Source organism: Physeter macrocephalus, chromosome 1 (assembly GCF_002837175.3).
Source record: "Physeter macrocephalus isolate SW-GA chromosome 1, ASM283717v5, whole genome shotgun sequence".
Taxonomy (NCBI): domain Eukaryota; kingdom Metazoa; phylum Chordata; class Mammalia; order Artiodactyla; family Physeteridae; genus Physeter; species Physeter macrocephalus.
Window position 1 is genome coordinate 129,152,259 of NC_041214.2, and position 19,074 is coordinate 129,171,332.

Consider the following 19,074-nt stretch of genomic DNA (forward strand, 5'->3'; position numbering starts at 1 on the left):
TGGTACATGACTCTTTTTGAATTATGGTTTTCTCAGGGTATATGCCCAGTAGTTGGATTGCTGGGTTGTATGGTAGTTCTATTTTTAGTTTTTTAAGGAACTTCCATACTGTTCTCCATAGTGGCTATATCAATTTACATTCCCACCAGCAGTGCAAGAGGGTTCCCTTTTCTCCACACCCTCTCCAGCATTTATTGTTTGTAGATTTTTTGATGATGGCCAAAACACAAATTTTTTCTTAACTCTTAGTGACTTCAGTTCTTCAATAAATGGACACATTTCCCTTTACTTGTTTCTGATACTTGTAAAAAATTATTCTCATTCATTTTTGATAGTTATTCCTAACCTCTTTTATTTTTTGCTTAAATCAACCTTGGGTGTTTTGCTTTATGATCTTGCTTCTACTATATTCATACAAATAACACACAGGTAGTTTACTGACTGCACTCACTAATCATTTGTATGCAATGCCATCAAGTTCACTGTAATTTTCACTTTGATAGGCAAATATCAACTTGACTATGGTACAGAGGCTGTCATTTAAGTTCTAATACCTCAGTTGGTTCTAATACATTTCATTTGGCCTCAAAGGACTAAATTTGCTGACAGCAAATTAAAGACAAGAAGAAAACAAAATATTTTAGTAGAACAGGAAGAACTGAAAGTGTATTATATAAGAATATCTGTGTAGCGATGATAGTAAATCCACTAGCAGTTCTTCTTAGTAGCGTAATATTTAAATGATTCATTTAGTTACTTAAATAAATTATTCATTGTCATCTAAAATCTATATCAAACTTTGAAATAATTTTGATTTGGTTTGGTTTGATTTAATGATATAACTCACTATTACCTAAAATTTTGTCTTTGGACACATTTCCATGCAATAGTAGTTAAGGCTTTGTAAATGACAAATGTTAAAAGGCACCTAAACTTTTAAAAACTAGCAAATTTATTTGATTAGAAGAAATGTTGATATTCTTTATTTCATGAAAAACAATGACATGATATGTTTTTTACATGAAATATGCACTCTCTCCAATGAGCATGATATTTTGATTCATAGAGAGAAATTTGTACCACAGAATAACATCGTATTTTGTCTTGAGTTTGTTTTTAAGAGAACTTTCTGCAAAAATAAAACTCCATTATGAATTCTTAAATTCATTTGTATTTGATTTAAAATTTATAATAGATGTGCTCACCATTTAACCAGAAAGACAAGAAACTGTTAACAGTTTGATAGATTAGTGAACGGTTATAATGGACAGGTAACAGACATACTTATAATGGTGCCTAAATGATATTCTTAAACTTAATTTGACAGAATGTGTTTAAATTTTAATGTTGTTTATGCATTAAAAGATTTAGAGTTTAGAATCCTAATAGGCACATCTATGTGAAACAAAGCTTTTGACTTTGTTTGGTTAAATATGTAAAACTTTTAATTCTAATGGTATCTAACATCCTTTTATATCTGGTATTGTTTGAAATTGAAATTATAAAGGCATATATCCATATTTAGAATTCATTTAAATTTTCAAATAACCCTATTTAAGGCTAGATCATTAAACCTTGTGCATTTATATGTTTATGTGTGTGCACATCTATATCTGGGTATGTGTTAGAGGATATTTAGCTTATTTGCATACACAAGTATGTGTGTTTGTGTGTGTGTAAATGTTTATACATCTATATGTAAATATGTGTATATATATGCCAACATGTTGGAAACTAGCAACTAACCTATTGTTATTCTTCCCAAATTCTGGGTTCTAGAATCTGCTTTTCTCATATCAGCCACCACAGTCATCCAGCCGTTTTTCAGTCTCCCAGACTGGTGACCTCACTATTACTAATGTCCAGCGATCTGATGTTGGTTATTATATCTGCCAGACTTTAAATGTTGCCGGAAGTATCATCACAAAAGCATATTTGGAAGTTACCGATGGTAAAGTAGAGCATTTTATTTCAAAATGTCCAAATTTGGCTTAGGGTCTAAAGAGAGTGCCAGTAAATGCATTTATTTTCAACTTTGCATCCTTTCTTACAGCAATTTTGGTGTAATGTGAAAAGGATGAAGATCCAATGATTAAATGTAAAATCATTCTTATTTTAACTTGGCTATACTATAAACTTCTAGCATCAAATTACATTCATAAAAGCCTAACAATTATACAAGGAAAGTTTACACTGAGTAATTGTACATAGGACTGTGTCCATGTTTTGGAAAATGCGAAGTTATTTTAAAATCTCTTAGTGTAAAATATCATCCTTTTTCTTTCCTCCATATTAAGGAGATAAGATGAATTGTTGACAAATCCAACTCACAATTCATGATCAGTAAGTTTTTCTTAGTAATGTGGTTTTGTTCTATTTATCAGCTCTTCTAAGCATGATTAATTAATGCCAAATATATTATAAAAACGCAGTAATGGAGAAAATCTCGAAACCATAAGATGGAGAGTAGTAAGAAGAAAAGAAACTATAAGTAAGCATGTAAATATATTAAAAATATATACATATGTGTATATAACAGGTTTCCCTGCTCTCCGAAAGTAGAGCATTCCTATGAAACCTTTTGTAAGCCAAAGAAATGGCATCAAGTGAAGAAGCAATTTCCTCTTTTCATAAAAATGAAAATCCACTTCAGATTTATTTTGATTAGTGAGCACATGTACTAATGTAGGTCTTTCATAAAAGCAAAGTGGCTTAAAAGGAACTTTCAAAAAATGCACAGTACCTGTATACACATATGTATATATACATATATACATAAAATAAACATATATACATTCTTTTTTGTTGCTGTATAGTATTCCATTGTATAAATAGCTCACAATTTATTTATGGACCCTTTATTGATGGGTTGTTTTCAGTTTAGGGCTTTTATTAATAAAGCTAAATATTTCTGTATAAGTCTATGGGTGTGCATGTGCGCTCAATTATCTTGTTTGCCTTTTGGTGGATGCATATACTCATTTCTCTCTTTCTTTTTTTTAAAATTTTCTCATGTATTCCAGATACAAGTCTTTGTCCGATATATGTGTTATAAATATTTCTTCCCAGTCATTCTCTTAATGATAATTTTAAGGCTTAAGTAACTAATTTTAATAGGACCAATGTATTATTTTTTCTTTTATACGTGGTGCTTTTAGTTCCCTAATCTACCTTGAGACTGTGAGGATGTTCTCCTTTGTTTTTTTCTGGACTCTTTATTGTCTGTACTTTTGTTTTGTTTGGTTTGGTTTTTGGTTTTTGGTTTTTTTGCGGTACGCGGGCCTCTCACTGCTGCGGCCTATCCCACTGCGGAGCACTCCGGACGCACAGGCTCAGCGGCCACGGCCCATGGGCCCAGCCGCTCTGCGGCATTTAAGGCTTAAGTAACTAATTTTAATAGGACCAATGTATTATTTTTTCTTTTATACGTGGTGCTTTTAGTTCCCTAATCTACCTTGAGACTGTGAGGATGTTCTCCTTTGTTTTTTTCTGGACTCTTTATTGTCTGTACTTTTGTTTTGTTTGGTTTGGTTTTTGGTTTTTGGTTTTTTTGCGGTACGCGGGCCTCTCACTGCTGCGGCCTATCCCACTGCGGAGCACTCCGGACGCACAGGCTCAGCGGCCACGGCCCATGGGCCCAGCCGCTCCGCGGCATGTGGGATCCTCCTGGACCGGGGCACAAACCCGTGTCCCCTGCATCGGCAGGCGGAGTCTCAACCACTGCGCCACCAGGGAAGCCCTATTGTCTCTACTTTTGAGATTTAAGTTTTTAATCTATCTTGAATTAATTTTTGTGTATAGTGTAAAATAAGGGTCAAAATTCCTTTTCTTCCCTTATATGGATACTAATTGTTTCAGCATCACTTATTGAAAAGACAGTCCTTTCCCCACTGAATTGCAGTGGCATCTTAATCATAATTCAATGAGCATACATGTAGTGGCCTTCTTCTATTCTCTCTATTATATTCTATTAATCTATTTATGCAAGTATGTATGGTCTTAATTATTATAGCTTTATAGTAAGTCTTACACACTGGTAGTGTAAATCTCCAACTTTGTTTTTCTTGTTTTGGGTTGGCTATTAGAGGTCCTCTACATTTTTTTATAAATTTTAAAATCAACTTTTCAATTTCCGTACACATAATACACACACACACACACACACACACACACACACACACACACATACGCATTTTAACATCCTAAACAAATAAAAAAAAATCAGAATTTTAATTTTGATTCCACTTAAATTATTGAACAATTTAAGGAGAATTAACATCTTAACAATCTGAGTCTTCCAATTTAGGGAATTTATCTGTCCAATCAAGTTAAATATATACCCAGTATCCATCATGGTCTGACACATGGTAGACTCTCAACCACTGCGCCACCAGGGAAGCCCTCAACGGATATTTTTTGAATAAGTGAATGAAACAAAAAAGGAAGGAATGAACAGCTAGCTGTTGGTTAAGTCAGAATTCAAAATTAAGATTGTCTCACTCAAAAGTCCACACTCTTAGCACTATCTATGATATATATTATATATCTACTGCCCCAATACGTTAGAATGACCTAAAATGTTTTTACAGTTTCTTACATACATTAGAGCTATTAAATGATGATTGTGAAGACCATGTAATGAATTTGATAATGATTAATATAATCAATATATAGAAAAAGTAGAACATAGATTTGCACATATGTTTATGATTACAACTTTATAAAGCAACTTGTATGTAAGGATATACATTTAAAAAGGCCAAAGAAAACTATAATAAAATATTTTCAGGGCTTCCCTGGTGGCGCAGTGGTTGCGCGTCCGCCTGCCGATGCAGGGGAACCGGGTTCGCGCCCCGGTCTGGGAGGATCCCACATGCCGCGGAGCGGCTGGGCCCGTGAGCCATGGCCGCTGAGCCTGCGCGTCCGGAGCCTGTGCTCCACAACGGGAGAGGCCACAACAGAGGAAAGCCCGCATACCACAAAAAAAAAAAAAAAAAAAATTTTCAAATATCTCTTATTATTCTCATAATTGAAAGCAAAACTTTCTAGGTGCCTTTTGACATGGCCATATCGTGAATGGTTATATTTGTGAGCATAGCTCAAGCATGTCAACTTTTGCTAAACTAAAATGAAAACAAAACTCCTAAATTTGTGGATTTGGGATTTATCCCTAGTAGCCAATTCACTTCTAAAAGTTTTGTCTTGCAGTCTCTGGGGAGATTTAAGGTGGTTTTGTGTTTGCTGTGGTGGTACTGTATTTTTAGTTTTGTTTTCTTTATTTTGGAGTCCATCAATATTGTACAACCAACTTACAACTATGGACTCATTCTTCATAGGTAAACTGTACTTATTGTGAGTGCTGATAATATCAGTATTTACATATTACCTAATCAAGTCAAGAAGAGAGGTAATAGGCAGAGTATTTTCTGGAAACTATTTGACTTTAGTTTCTCGACTTTCTTTACTGTTTGCAAACAGAACAAAGGCAAAGGCAGAATAAAACATGAGACACAGAATATGGTAGAGTAGCAGTTGTCTTTGAAATGTTGTTTTTCTGTAGCTGAGGCCTACCCCAAATCCCGTTTGACACAGGAACATAGAAATTCATATAACCTATTTAATTGAAAATGTTTCTTCTCTTAATTACTAGAAAGTAAGAAGTAGTTAGTGATGATTAAATGATGTATAAAATCTAAAATCACTTGCATTAATCTCTCAAAAGTTATTGATATACAGTGGAAAGAGCATTAACTTTCTAATTACTAGCTATTTGCCAATGACTAACTCTTTGATTTGGACGAGTCACGTGAACTTTCAATGTTTCAGCTCCCTAATTGCTGAAATGAGGTAGCAGTTTACAGCCTAACTCATAGGTGTTTGAGATATGTTTACAAACTGATGGCAATTGTGATAAATGACTCTGATGTTTGCTGGTTTTTAGATGTGAATTTTACTTACTTAAACCAGTCAGTGTGTGTATGTTATTCTGTATTCTTTTTCACTTAAAATTATTTTATGAATATTTTTATATGTATTAACATAGACTTTATAATTATTATTCTTTTTTTTTTTTTTTTTTTTTTTGTGGTACGCGGGCCTCCCACCGCTGTGGCCCCCCCCGTGGCGGAGCACAGGCTCCGGACGCGCAGGGTCAGCGGCCATGGCTCACGGGCCAAGCCGCATCGGCAGGCGGACTCTCAACCACTGCGCCACCACATGTGGGATCTTCCCGGACGGGGGCACGAACCCGTGTCCCCTGCATCAGCAGGCGGACTCTCAACCACTGCGCCACCAGGGAAGCCCTGATTATTATTCTTGAGGTGACAAAAAATATTACTTCTGATGAAACACCCTCATTTTTTAGGGTCTTTAAATCTTTCATTGAACATGTGGAAAACTAGGTAAACTTTTATAAATCCTGCTCTAATAGGGTTATATCATCTGTTACACTCCTCATACCTGTACCACTACCACCACCATCACCACTATACTGATACTTATAATAAGAAATTATTTTTTATTGGAGTATAATTGCTTTACAATGTTGTGTTAGTTTCTGCTGTACAGTGCAGTGAATCAGCAATATGTATACCTATACCCCCTCCCTCTTGGACCTCCCACCACACCCCACCCCATCCCACCCATCTAGGTTGTCACAGAGCACCAAGCTGAGCTTCCTGTGCTTTATAGCATGTTCCCACTAGCTATCTGTTTTATGCATGGTAGTGCATACATGTCAATCCTAATCTCCCAATTCGTCCCACCCTCCCCTTCCCCCGCTGTGTCCACATGTCCATTCTCTACATCTACGTCTCTATTCCTGCCCTGCAAATAGGTTCATCTGTACCATTCTTCTAGATCCCACATATATGCATTGATATACGATATTTGTTTTTCTCTTTCTAGCTTACTTCACTCTGTATGACAGACTGTAGGTCCATCCACATATCTACAAATGACCCAATTTCGTTCCTTTTTATGGCTGAGTAATATTCTATTGTATATATGTGCCACATCTTCTTTATCCATTCATCTGTCATTGGACACCTAGGTTGTTTCCATGTCCTGGCTTTTGTAAAGTTATTCAGTGCCTCCTTTGTGCCAGGCATTATGCTAAGAACTTTAAACAGTTCAATAATTTCAAATCTCACTTCTTATTTTACAGATGAGGAAACTGAGGCAGAGAATGGTGAAAAGATATACCCAGACCCTTCAGATACTAACTAGCAGAACTGAGATTTAAAACAAAAGTTTGACACTACCAAATGTAAAATGGATAGCTGGTGGGAAGCAGCCGCATAGCACAGGGAGATCAGCTCGGTGCTTTGTGACCACCTAGAGGGGTGGGATAGGGAGGGTGGGAGGGAGACGCAGGAGGGAGGAGATATAGGGATATGTGTATACGTATAGCTGATTCACTTTGTTATGCAGCAGAAACTAACACCATTGTGAAGCAATTATACTCCAAGAAAGATGTTAAAAATAAAACAGAAAAACAAAAACAAAAGTTTGCACTGTCCAGTATGGTAGGCACTTGCCACATGAGGCTATTTAAATTTGAATCAAAATTACTTAAAATTAAATAAAGCTACACATCCAGTTCCTCAATCACACCAGACACACTCAGGTGCTCAGTAGCCACTTGAAGTTCTTGGCTTCTGTATTGGAGAGCACAAATATGGAACATTTTCTTTTTACAGCGCTACGTCCTTCTGATTACAAAGTCCATGCACTTACTTTCTTTAAATCGTACTTCTGTGTCTTACACATCCTATTTTATTACCTGATAATTCATTTTAATAATCCAAATGTGAGATATTAAACTCTATTTGAAGTTTTTCTCATAAATCCTAAACTTAGTGTTGACTGCTAAATGTACTATGCATTTTAATTTGTGTAACTTTGAACATTTCATCAGTATTTTATTCTACTCTGTGACAACACCAAAATGTTTCATTGTCTTTACCTAAAAACATAAAATTGCTTTAATGAACTTTTTTACCTCTGATTTACATATTACTATTTTATAGAAAAGGATCAATTGTGATATCACAATTCATATAATTGTCTAGCTTTTTGCAATTAGCAAAGTACATGGAATATTTATTATTCCATTTATATCTTCATAGCAATCCCCTGAGCTGGTTAGAACAAGTATTATTATCCTCATGTTACAGGTAAAAAACCGACACTTAGATAATTTAAGGAACTTGCCTAAAGACACATGACAGATGGTGTAGCCTGATAATCAACTCTGCTCCTCCTTTCTTGCTTTATTTTTGTAAACTACCCAGTGTAAACCAGGAAGAAATCAGTAACAGAGAAACAACATCATTAAACTGGGTTAGGATAGGATAAGGAAGTGAGGATGACCCTAAATATGATGCAAATATCAAAGAACTGTAAAGATATAGAAAGTTGAATAAATCCCCAGATATTGGATTGTTTCTAAATATAACAAGACTACGAAATGTAAACCACTCTGTTACTGGACTTTATTATAATCAGTTATAAAGAAACACTCTGTTACTAATTCAGTTAATATCTGGAAATAAATATTCATTCATTCTTATAATCAAGGGAACACAGGTGGTAGAGTCTTAAAAAAACCCCCGTGCACTAAAACACTTATCATTATTTTTTCATACTTACCAGGAGGGGCCTCTAATTTGATTTTAGCCAAACTCAACAGATAATGTAGAAAAGATTAAACAATTCTTAGCAAAGGAATTATTGGCTTATATTTTTCATCCATGGAGTATCTGAAACACTCCTGCCAAGTTTCAAACTCCAGCCTTCTAATTCACCTCCACGGTATTAACAGATTTCACACCAGCAACCAAGGATGGAAGAGAATTGGAAGGGTGGAGTGAAAATGCACAGTTGCTGATTTCACTTTCTTGCTTTCTTGTTTTTCTTAGATTGAATGCCCAAAACTAATAATTATTGCATGATAAATGAGGGACAAATTGAAGTGTGACTCCAGCTTGTGAAAAATCTTTGGTGCATAAAACTTTGAACATGACACATCCAGCTTTGCAAGTGGTTGCATCCAAAATTTAGTTACTCTGGCAACCAGTTTTGTTTAATCAGGCAATTTCTTAGAGTTGTCTTTTGAATATTTGTGACTTAAAAAATTTTAAACTAATATTCAGAATTTTAAAGTTTAATAATGAAAAATGAACTTTATTTTTAATGTGTATTCATTTAAAAAACTATCTATGGAATTTCACCTAAATTGCCTATGTCCGGAGATAGAACATCTCTCTAATGCAAGCTTTATACTAGTTCCACTACAGTTGTTTTGGATTTTTCCCTAAAATTATGACTTCATTATCTCAGATAAAGTTTTTAGGTCTTAGATTTTTTCATATAATAAGAGTAATTTTATTTATATGTTATAAAAATGCCTTCCAGTGTTTCCTTCCATGGGACATTAAAACTGTTAAGGTGATAGATTTAGCGAAAGTGCCTTCCCATTCCTATAATGGAAGTGTGTTATATCCTGGGTTCGGATATCCACTTCAATTATATTTTTGGATTAGCTTACCAAGAATATTTTTAGACAGTCTTCCAGTTTCTCTGAATTCACTATGTACTCTTTTAATAGAAAAAATTCCAAGATAAAAAGAGCTCAGTCATATAGATTGGTCAGTTATCAAAGTCCAAAGCACATTTTTGAATCCAAAATTGTCAAGCATGCTGGTATGATACCATCATTCTTTCTGTTGGACTCAGAAAGATTATCAAGTTGGTTCTGGGTCATTTATGAAAATCTGTCTTACACGTTTCCTTGGGGTAAATGGGTTTTTTGTTGTGTTTTGTGTTTTACGTATTTTTAAGTTTAAAAAGCACAGTATTCCACTTCTCTCCACTATACATTTCCTTCACCATCCACAATCCTTATTTAGTCTCTGAACCCTTAAGCAGGTCCCTTGACAATGCAGCAAGCCTAGTCAGTGGTTGGTCATTTGAAAGGAGTACATTGTGTCTCATTTTAATATTCTGAATCAGTGCATCATAGAAATGCATTCTGAATAATGCATGTCTCCTACTTTAATTACTTGTTTAATTAGTTTGTTTCAAAGCCTAGAGCAACTGCTGTTGTTTGGATGATTAGAAAATTGCTTCCAGTTGCAGAAATCTATTTCCTGTTGTTTGTTCTGGCAGTGATCGCAGACCGACCTCCCCCAGTCATTCGACAAGGTCCTGTGAATCAGACTGTAGCAGTGGATGGTACTTTAGTGCTCAGCTGTGTGGCCACAGGCAGTCCAGTGCCCACAATTCTGTGGAGAAAGGATGGAGTCCTTGTTTCAACCCAAGATTCTCGAATCAAACAGCTGGAGACAGGAGTACTACAGATCCGATATGCTAAGGTAACTTGAAATGACACCCTGGGTTTCCCATTTTGTTCCACTTTGTTTTTGCCTCCAGCAACTAGTGTTGAAGTCTCAAATTTTAGAATCAATGAAATGTTAATAACAGTATTAATATATTTTTAATTTGATGCGTTATTCTTTCAGACATTTCTCTATATTAAAGATGATTTGACTCGTAATTTATCCCATGGCAAGTAGTTTAAGGTTTTATATGGAGGAGAAAAGGATGAGGATTTGTGGGAGATAAAAATACCTTCCAAGTGGTGATGTGATGCATTCATTCCATGAAGCATTTTTCAAAGATATTTTCCAGTACCGTATTATGTGCCGTGTACTTGAAGAGTTCTTTTATTGTGAATATTTGGTTCAGAATTTTGCAATTACGGAATACTCTGCATGCAAACAAAATCAATAAAGCAATGTACACATTGAATGTACATTTCAAATCAGAATATTAAATGATGAAAGCCCACAGGTTTGTGGGAACAATTTAGGGATTTACCTTCCCAGGGCATCACATCCCATATCTGTTCTTTCAGGACCGTGTTCTTTTGCTTTGATTTTTCTTTTCATTTTAGATCAAGATCAGACAAGCTCATGAGGCATATGAAAGAATAGCCTTGACAGCAAAAAACATAAATTTCGATTGCTTTATTGCCTATTGTGGGCGGCTTCTTTGGAGTTTTGGATCAACATAGCAGTTCATTTTATGTGCCACGAAAGTTAATATGTTGTACTTTTTTGTGACAATGATTGTGTCTTTGTTATTACAATTGCCAGATCAAGATGACAGCATTTTTGCTTTATCCAACATTATTTGGTGATAGAATTATTACCTTAGGCAGGGGTATATGGGTTCATTATGGTACTGATGATTTTAATGTTGAACATGTGACCTGTGTTTGTTTTCTGGCAGTCAGTCTTTCAAACGAAGAGAGAGCATCATTCCAGCTGCAGTTTGACTTTATACTTACTAAACTGCCTTAAGTTACAGGTTAAAAACATAAAATGAGAAAAAAGAGTGAAAGCTTTAAGAAGAAATCATTTTGTGTCTATCCATTTTCTATAAATATTTGTTTCTCTCTGATATCCATATGGGTGTAACTCACATAATATATGAAATAGCAAGAATAGTCACTGGCTAAATTTTATTAGCCCTATTATGTGACTTAGTAAATATAAAGCTATAAATTAGTAATAAAGATTAACCCTTTGAAATTAAAGTTATATACCTCATTGTTTACTGCGCGACACAGAAAATGGTGATGTTAATGCACTTGAATATTATATTTTTATTATACAGTTAGAATAACATTTTTGTCTTCTGTCTTCATGCAATATTTTACTTCACATTCAATAGAAACAAATTAACAGGACGTTTCTGTTTAGTGCATTTTAATGCAAGTTATCCATATTCATGGACCATATACAAAACTATAATTGCTTTTTCAGCCCAGTGAGCTCTTGATTGTTCCAAATATTTATTTTGCATCTGTCTTCTCAGCTGGGTGACACTGGTCGGTACACCTGCATTGCATCAACCCCCAGTGGTGAAGCAACATGGAGTGCTTACATTGAAGTCCAAGGTAAATTCAATAGTATTTTACCTTAAAATAAAGCTTGAAATGCAGTTGTTTACTCACCGATAAAAAGATGAAGAGCATGTCTTGATGCTTGAGTAGGTGGATGGGTATGATATCTACATTTATGTGCTTATCTTTGTAAACATCTTTCATCTTTTTCTTCTTTGTTAGAATTTGGAGTTCCAGTTCAGCCTCCAAGACCCACCGACCCAAATTTAATCCCTAGTGCCCCGTCAAAACCTGAAGTTACAGATGTCAGCCGAAATACAGTAACATTGTCATGGCAACCAAATTTGAATTCAGGTGCAACTCCAACATCTTATATTATAGAAGCCTTCAGGTAGAGTGAAGACAATGTTTCCTAGTTGTTCTCTCTTTTGATTTACCATTAAATATGCATGTTCTAACTTGTGTATCTATCCTTAGCCATGCATCTGGCAGCAGCTGGCAGACCGTAGCAGAGAATGTGAAAACAGAAACATTTGCCGTTAAAGGACTCAAACCTAATGCAATTTACCTTTTCCTTGTGAGGGCAGCAAATGCATACGGAATAAGTGATCCAAGCCAGATATCAGACCCAGTGAAAACACAAGGTAAATATTGATTTACTCAGCCATGAGACATCTACTTATCTTTAGATGTTATAATTTTACAAGTAAATCATTTGTACTACATGCTAGGATTGTATATTTAACATAGATCTATTATCCAAGTTGCTCAATTAATTTTTAATACACAGTGTCTGCAAACTTTTTTATTTTCTGGACTAAGCACTCCAAGACAAGATGAATAACAGAGAAATGTTTCTCATTTTATAAATCACAAATCCAATGAGCAAAAATATTATGTGAATATTTTTGTATTATTTTCAGTTTTTTGATTTTTAAATATGACTATATGTGGGTGTAAAATTTTAATCAAATAATTGTATTTAAAATTGAGTAAATTTTATGTATGTTGAGATTAATACTCATGACCTCCTGGATGAGTTTTGAACATTGTAACCATAATCAAGTAATACTGTCTGGAAATTACACAAATGTAAGAGATAGTTGTAAGATGAACTTGGTCTTAACCCCTCTGTCCAGTCAGCCTCCTACAAAGCATCGAAAAAAAAATAATAATAATAATAATAATTTAGGTCTGTATGTTGTTTCGCCTATCTTTCATTGCCAATTATGTGAACCATGATATATTAAACTTTTAAATGGAAATCATGTATGTTTTTGTCAAAGCTGGGTTAAAGAAACAGATAAAAGGAAAAATGAACATGTTGAAGCTGCTTCTAAAAACATTTGAAATTGGAAATTTTTTCACTTGGACCACATTCTGGATACACTGCTTTTTATTGTCTTTCATGAATAGGAATTATTTTTAGCTTTCAACAGATTATTATCTCCTACCCACACTCTTGCTCCTCCTGTTATTTTAATGTTTTAATAGTAGTAAAATTTATATATTGAAAAAAAAGATGAATTTGAATCAACCTTTACCGTTTTTTGAACGTATTGTCGTCACAATTAAAATATACTTTATTAATATAAGATTAATAAAGAAAGGTAATTCTAGATGGTAGGAATTAGAAATATAAAATTCTTTTCTCAACATACAGAGGAATCATAATGTCGCTATCTTAATTCGTATATTTCCGAAGGAAAAATGGAAACTTAGTTACAGTGACAGAAACAAATGGCACACAAAAGTACTGAAAGATTTAAATTACTTTTTCCTGGTTTGGGAGAGGGTCTGCCAGCCATGTTGCATGTTTTGTCTTCTCCAGTGAGTATATAAGCAATCTTTTGGGAAGGACTTTTTGTTTCAGAATTCACTGAGAGAGCGAACTGAGTTGTAGAACATGCCCATGTCTGTTTCTTGCTGTGTGAAATCAACACACCCAAATGCAAATATTTGCTATTATGAGTCACTTCGCCAGTAGCTTTAATATTCTTGGAGCCTGCCTTAAGGCAGTTTGAGGTTTTCAATATTAGATACGCATTTGTAAAGAATGCAGAAACTATGACAGCTGTAAAGTGAACTTAAACTTTTGTCCCCAGTACGGTGGTCTCTACCCAGTAGACCTTAGGAAAAGTTTTTCATTAACTGCAGTTCTGTCATATACTCATATAAATGATTTTGTAAAATATATCCTCAACTCTTAAGTGAGGAGGTAGTCAACATTTTATCTGTGAGTTAATTTTTTTTAAAATTTTAATCAGGGCTTCCCTGGTGGTGCAGTGGTTGAGAGTCCGCCTGCCGATGCAGGGGACACGGGTTCGTGCTCCGGTCCGGGAAGATCCCACATGCCGCGGAGCGGCTGGGCCTGCGCGTCCGGAGCCTGTGCCACACACACACACACACACACACACACACACACAAAAATTAATCAACTTACCTTTATACATGATAGCTAGTAGAACAACTTAAAGGAAACAAACCCATGTCAACTGGAAAACTGGAAACATAGTGAAACAGGCATACAATTTTGAAATCAAAGAATTTTTCATCTCAGCTCTTCAACCTACTAGCAAGTTAGTATGTTCCCTGAGCATTGGTTCCCTCATCTATGTAATGGGGCTAAAAATTCCTACTCCACAAGATTGGACAAGGATTAAATTAGCCAATTTATGAATATACAGGACTCATATTTCTTTTATATTATATGCCATAAGACTGTCATTGGACTTGTATTTCTTTCACTGTCTGGACTAAAAACAGAGAAAGTTCATAAAATTTGAGAAACACAGCTAGTGTGCTGAATGAGAAAACCAGAATTAAATGTATCTCGACAGTCTGGAATGATGGGCCGGCACTAACAAGATAAAAATTAATGGAGCAAATTTAAAAGTCTGGTACTTGAACTCGGGTTTCAAAAATTAGCTGTAGAAGAATAGGCTGAGGGTACTGGGCTTAAAAAGAGAGTACATGTGAGTGTGTGTTACGTGTGTCAGGATGACTTCAGTGTTGGAAGTCAATTAGCACACCTGTCTGAGCCAACGGAGTGAGTAATTGTCAAAGAAACAAATCTAGTCTTAGCAGAATTATATGCAGATCAAAATCTGAACTGGTCAGATCACGAAGCGAGTAATGTGTCCTATCTTGAGCACTACATTTTCAAGTAGACTTTTAAAAGGAAGACAGTGAGGATGGTTGGTGAGGCTGCACTAAAGGCTGAAAACCACATCATTGGAAAAGAAATCCAAAGACTTGACACATTTAATCCCCCCAAATAACAACGTTAGACTAGGCTTGACTTTTTTTTCCTTAATATTTTAAGAGTAAGATATACTTATTCTAACTCCAGGCACCAAAACAAGCCAATGAGTGGAAGTTAACATTGAGGCAGATTTCATTGTCTAGTTCTTAGACTGCTTTTGAGACACACCAAAGCCGAGCTGAGTCAGGCCATAGCAGGAGCCTGGGGAAGAACCTGGGAAAATCCAGTTGAAGGGTACAGAACATGTAAGCAGTTAGGAGAAGAGCCAGGGGTAGAGGGAATTCAGGAAAGACTTGTTGGAAGTTGATTCGCAAGGGAGCAGGCATAATTTCTTTAATTACTTCTGCAGCATGGCTGCAAAAAAAGTCTTCCCCAAGTGGACATTTCTATGAATGAGCTGGGACTTAAAATTGCACAGATCCAGGGCATGGTTTCCTGTTCAGGAGTCAGGTAGACCTAGGTCACAGTTGGAGTTGGAGCCCTGTCCCAGTGTAATCAAAATGTGCTTTCCCAAATACAAGATTTTATAATGCAAGGAAGATGAGATGAGCACCTAGCAAGTGGGGGTGGGCTGGGGGGTAGACATTGCTGAGATGGGGGTAGTTGTTGCCACTGTTACTACTATTCTTTATCCATGTTCTGTTCACACAGCACTCTTGAGCCCTATCTTTTGAAGAATATGCACACAGACATAGAATGTACAGAATATGTGTATACTATAGATAATAAGAGACCAGTTATTGTAGATAATGAAGGGGGGCCTGGATAATCCCCCCTCAGAGATTATGTATAGGGAGCTCCAATACTGGGGAAATAGTGGGAGTAGAATCATATCTGAGATTTCTTCCAAGTTTAATTCTGAATGTTGGGAAGACCTTTTACATTACAATACATTTCTTTCAGGAGGAGAAGGAAAGCAAGAACAATAAAGGGACCAATTAATACATGTCTCAATATTACATTATTAGACATTACTTTCCATTTTTCTTTCCGATGAGGAATTTTCTAAAATAATATTCTATTGCCAAAATGGTTACACTAGGGATTTTTCCTAGATTTCATGAAGGGATTAACTAGCATGTTACCTCAACCAGTGAAATTAGAGATTGTCATGCAAATTATAGTAGTTACCTTTTAAAATGATTACTAAGACAGTTCCTAAAAGGTAGACGATTCCCTGAGGATGGAAGTTTACATGTAAGAGAACATGTTTAGAAGCTAATATAGTATGTTTGATATGTGTGTTTTCCATACAGTAATTCACTTTAACTCAACTAATGTTTATTAACACATTCTATATGTATGGCACTGTGCTAGGTATTCTAGGTTCATAAAAATTGACCCAATCCCTACCTTCAAGAAAAGGACTTTATATGCCTTAAAAAATGCAGTTCTCACAAAAATCCTCTCCTCAGAAGTAGCTTCCATTGATATTGCCATTTGACAGATGAGGTAACTGAAAAATAGAGAGGTTAAGAAATCTTCCCAATATTACATGGTTGTCGAGTTGCTAAGTTGGGGAGTTGCCAAATCTGTCTTATTCCAAGAACTCCACTCTTACCCTAGAGATAGATGGTAGCTAAAGTTGTAGGAGCAATGGAGACCAGTAGAGAAGTAAATCTGCCTGAGATGGAAAAGTTACAATCAAGTGCTTTCTGTCTCTAGTCTGTGCTAATAGGTAGCCTGAAGGCCAATATGGGCCAAAGCTATTCCAAAAGTATGATAAACTATGAGAAGCCAAAACTATCTCAGGTTTTCTCATTTTGCTTATTTATAAGTTTATAAATCAAGGTTATTACATCTAAGGGTTTTCAATAGCACTCTTGTTCTGTCTTGTCTTTCATTTGCCTGCCTTCCATGGACTTCATCAAACATACTTACCAACCTCATTTTTTAAAATTTTTATTGGAGTATAGCTGACTTACACTGTTGTGTTAGTTTCAGGTGTACAGCAAAGTCAATCATTTATATATACATATGCATATATCCATTCTTTTTTAGATTCTTTTCCCATATAGCTGACCTCATTTTTTTTTTTTTTTTTTTGGCCATGCCATGAGGCATGTGGGAATCTTAGTTCCCAGCCAGGGATTGAACCCTTACCCCCTGCAGTGGAAGCTCAGTCTTTTTTTTTTTTTTTTTTTTTTTTCCAAATCTGTTCTCTCTTTCTATGAGTTTGTTTGTTTGCTTGTTTGTTTTTGAAGTATAATTGACCTACAACACTGTGTTAGTTCCTGTTACATAACATAGTCATTCAATACTTCTATGAATTTCAGAGTGATCACCACAATGTCTAGTTACCATATGTCAACATACAAAGACATTACATAATTATTGACTACATACCCCACCCTGTGCATTTCATACCTGTGAGTCATTTATTTTGCAACTGGAAGTTTGCAAAGAGGTATAAACTTCCAGTTGACTTGCATTCTTAACCAAGAAACTTAGATCCCACGAATAAGGTGGTCTGGGGTAGTGAAAAGAGCATGCATGATTTGTGTCCAAAGGCCTGGCTTTTACTGCCTGCTCATGGATGCTGTGGCCTTGGAGCAGGTGTTCAGTCTTTCTGTAGCCAAGTTCCATTCCTTGAACACTGGCAGCGCAGAGTCTTAACCATTGGACCACCAGGGAAGTCCCCAACCACATTTTTTTTTTTTTTTTTTTTTTTGTGGTATGCGGGCCTCCCTCCGCTGTGGCCTCTCCCGCTGCGGAGCACAGGCTCCGGACGCGCAGGCCCAGCGGCCATGGCCCACGGGCCCAGCCGCTCCGCGGCATGTGGGATCCTCCCAGACCGGGGTGTGAACCCGGTTCCCCTGCATCGGCAGGCGGACTCTCAACCACCGCGCCACCAGGGAAGCCCCCCAACCACATTTTTAATATTCATGTTTTTGTTTTCTATCCGACCTCAGTTCTTTAAAAGTATTTAATCATTCATAAAACTAAAATTCTTGTTTCTGTTGCTTATGCGATGGAAAGTAATCCAGAATATATGCGCCAAGATACAGTACTTTGAGGAGAATTCTGGATATTAAAAAAAATCTTAATTTTCTTCTGTTGTTCATCCTGTGTTCCCTTTTACTACTGTAAACAAAGCAAAGCATCTGTATTTAGAAAATCTCTTTAGAAACGGGCAATTTTTATCAAGTACAGACTTTTTAGTAAGTTTAACAAAACACTTTCTTGTTGGGAAAAAAGCGCAACATAAATGAACACTAGTAGCAGTTTAATTCTTGCTATGTTCTTGGTCTCCTTTCCAAAAATGTTGGTGTTCTTGAGATTTAGAACTCTTTATTGACCCTTTTTGACAGTGATACAATAACTAAACTAAACCAAACCATCAATTAAATAGATGTGAAATACTCTTTTCTCATCAGATTTGTTTTGTTCTGTTCTATTGTTTTATTCTATCTTATCCTATCCTATCCTATTCTGTTGGTGGTTCCTGTATCCTCCATCATTACCATTAACTTATCATATATCTTATTTGGGAAGCTATCCAGGTTCATCTTATAAGGTGAGGATGTCTTTTTGTGCTTGCTTTTCACTTATGTGTTTCCATTCTCTCCATTACTCATCTGCTGTGCTGCAAATCCTGGCTCGCTCTTTCTGGCATAGTTAGGATCAGTACAGAAGGTTATGTAACAGACTCAGGGGAGATTGCATAGGGTCCTCATCCTTGGCAAGAAAGTGATCATTACGTGCTAGGAGGAGCCCTCAAATGCTGCTGTTTGCCCTTGTTATCTTCGCCTCCTGCTCTTTATTGCTGTCTCCATGCACTCTGCTTGTTGTCTCTCTCTATATGTCCTATCCTCCTGATTCTAGTAAAAAGGTTAAGTTGTTCCTGTTTTATTCTGTATCACAGGTTGGAATTATCCTTCACAGTTGGAATGATTCT

General features: G+C 35.9%; 1 protein-coding gene across 1 annotated transcript in view; it reads left to right on the forward strand.

Annotated features, from left to right (window-relative positions):
• ROBO1 (roundabout guidance receptor 1) overlaps positions 1-19,074 on the forward strand; it is a 415,029-nt gene that overhangs the window by 308,356 nt on the left and 87,599 nt on the right. Inside the window, exons 8-12 of the mRNA XM_055086128.1 lie at positions 1,780-1,951; positions 10,171-10,376; positions 11,884-11,965; positions 12,134-12,302; positions 12,389-12,555. Of these exons, the coding sequence (XP_054942103.1) occupies positions 1,780-1,951; positions 10,171-10,376; positions 11,884-11,965; positions 12,134-12,302; positions 12,389-12,555 (796 nt within the window). The remainder of the gene's footprint in view (positions 1-1,779; positions 1,952-10,170; positions 10,377-11,883; positions 11,966-12,133; positions 12,303-12,388; positions 12,556-19,074) is intronic.